The following is a 2,294-nucleotide window of genomic DNA, read 5'->3' as shown; positions in this document are numbered from 1 at the left end:
ATTTCATAATTTTCGTCGAAATTCTACTTCTCAGGGAAGCAATGGCTTGCCCTAAATTTTTTATTGAATATTTGGAAATGTTTGAAGCTTTGTCAGTTTAAATAATTGTGGCCGGACCGGCTTATGTGATTGGTCATTATAAGATCAATTGCACAGGTGCATGTAGTACCTATATTGAAAATTCTAATTGTGAGATGATTGAGATATTTTGTAATTGTCTTTATGTTAATCATTGGACATTAGATATAGACTCATATACCATACCTCCTAAATATGAGTCCGGTGCTTAAAAGAGAAAAGGAAAACGAAATAAAATTGCATTAATTGTGAGATGATTGAGATATTTGTTTGTTGTTTTAATGATAAGTTTTAAGTTAGCAATAGATTATATAGTACATTGTTGAATTTTGCATTTATGTTGATTTTTGGGGGGCTTAATTTTTGGACTTCGCCTCGGGCCTCGACAATCGTAGGATCGGCCCGGCCCTGATTTTTTGGACAATCTTTCTCTTGAATTTTTGATGCTTTTGTTTTTGGTTTTCTCTTTGCCTAAAAAATTGGCCGTCCCTCAAGTGTAATAGGTGATATACCCAGGACCAATATCCAGTGGGGCAGTTGCCCTCACTAGACACAGGTAGCTCCGCCCCTGATTTGTCCGTTGTTGCAGTTTGTGTGTTATTGTTGTTTATTGATGAATTGTATAATTCTGTTTATATTAGCTTTTGAATTGCATTGAATAGGTTTTGGTAATATGAACCAAAAATCAATTGCATGTTGAATTTAAGTTGAACTGTGGATTTTTGTAATGAAAGTTGGGAGTGTTGGCTTATTTCTCTTTTATCAGGTTTGTTATGAGTAGTTGGAGAGTAGGTGGCTCCCAATTTATTTCATACTCTCCATTGGGAATATTATGTTGCTTTTTAAGGTTGGTTAAGTCCTTATTATGAGGGATAATGCTGAAATATTTTTTCAACACTAGGCTTGTTTTAGATTTTAAATGATTAAATTTTCCCACTGTTGAATTTAGCTTAAAAAAATATTTATGGCTCCCATGTTGTAAATTTTTGGCTATGCCCTTGGACCTACATTGTGATAGCAAAAAATTAGCAAAGATAATGTATTGAATTAATATTTCAACAACATCAAAAAGTACTCACATCAATGAAACATTTAAAATATCAATATGATTGATCTTACAAAGTCCATGCTACACTATTTTTACGTAGCTATCTTTTTGTTTACAATGGAGGTGTTGGATGGCTTTGGGGTTGGGGTTGGAGCCAACTTTGGTGGTGTAGAGAGGGTTGTTGTCGGCGAGATGGGTGAGGGTGGTGATTTAGGGAAGAAATAAGTTTTATATTCACTTCTATTCTTTTCTCGTTTATTTGAATCTAATGATAAAAATTGTCTTCTTTAAAAAAACAATCATCATTTTCAATGTAAATCAATAGAAATGGCTATTTTTACCTATAGAGGAAATCTTGAGCAGCTTAATATCAACAGAAAACATAAAACTGCACGTGAATGTATATATTGGGACAATTCTATCAATTCATCTAATACTTTCGTTAATTAGGAAATAAGATGTAATTTAAATGCTTAACGTAAAATCCTGGCCATGGCCAGCCCTGTGTTCACTTGTATGCTTTAAGCTGCTATCATTGTCTTATGTCATTTAAATTAAACTCTATATCTTATACCAGGGAATTAGCAAAATCTCTCTGAAATTAGGTCCTCACAATTATTGTTAGCTGAGGAATGAAACAAAACACTATGAATAATGTAAAGAGCAAACCAGACGGCAAAAAGAATTCCGAAGTTTTCGCGTCATGTTCTTTCTCTAGCCTTGGCCTTCATCCCACCTTATGCGATCAGCTCAAAGGTATTCCCTTTCCTAATTCTGTACTTCTTAATTTTTTGGCTAATTACAACAAAAATATATTATATTGAAATTTTGTTTTATTAATCTTGAATAGAGAGGTTGAGTTTCGAGGGTCCAACACAGGTTCAGGCTGAGGCAATTCCTGTTGTGCTATCCGGCCGGCACTTGTAATTATCCATAATCCTTTTCTTTTTGTTCGTAGTTGTGTTTTTATTTTGGTTTTTTGTGGGTTATTTATGTTCCTGACTCGATGGGACGTTAGGCTTGTTAATGCTGCGACTGGAACTGGGAAAACGGTGGCGTATTTAGCTCCAGTTATTCATCAATTGCAGAATATTAATCCACGAATTCAGCGGTCTGATGGTACTTTTGGTATGTTTATATTTGTAAAATATGTAGAATCATTCTTCTA

General features: G+C 34.1%; 1 protein-coding gene across 3 annotated transcripts in view; it reads left to right on the top strand.

Moving 5' to 3' along the window:
- Positions 1 to 12: 12 nt before the first annotated feature.
- The window catches only part of LOC111408021 (DEAD-box ATP-dependent RNA helicase 17), a 13,939-nt gene continuing 11,657 nt past the window's right edge, over positions 13 to 2,294 (top strand). The window contains exons 1-4 of one of the 3 annotated variants that reach the window (XM_023037764.1): positions 13 to 634; positions 1,704 to 1,882; positions 1,977 to 2,049; positions 2,145 to 2,254. In XM_023037764.1, coding sequence (XP_022893532.1) covers positions 1,759 to 1,882; positions 1,977 to 2,049; positions 2,145 to 2,254 — 307 coding nt within the window. In that variant the 5' untranslated portion in view covers positions 13 to 634; positions 1,704 to 1,758. Of the gene's footprint in view, positions 1,883 to 1,976; positions 2,050 to 2,144; positions 2,255 to 2,294 lie in introns of all 3 variants that reach the window. The other 2 variants (XM_023037763.1, XM_023037765.1) reach the window with 2 other exon arrangements.

The sequence above is a fragment of the Olea europaea genome, chromosome 13 (genome assembly GCF_002742605.1).
Source record: "Olea europaea var. sylvestris chromosome 13, O_europaea_v1, whole genome shotgun sequence".
Taxonomy (NCBI): domain Eukaryota; kingdom Viridiplantae; phylum Streptophyta; class Magnoliopsida; order Lamiales; family Oleaceae; genus Olea; species Olea europaea.
Note: the sequence above shows the minus strand (reverse complement) of the source record. Positions and strands in the feature narration are given on the sequence as shown.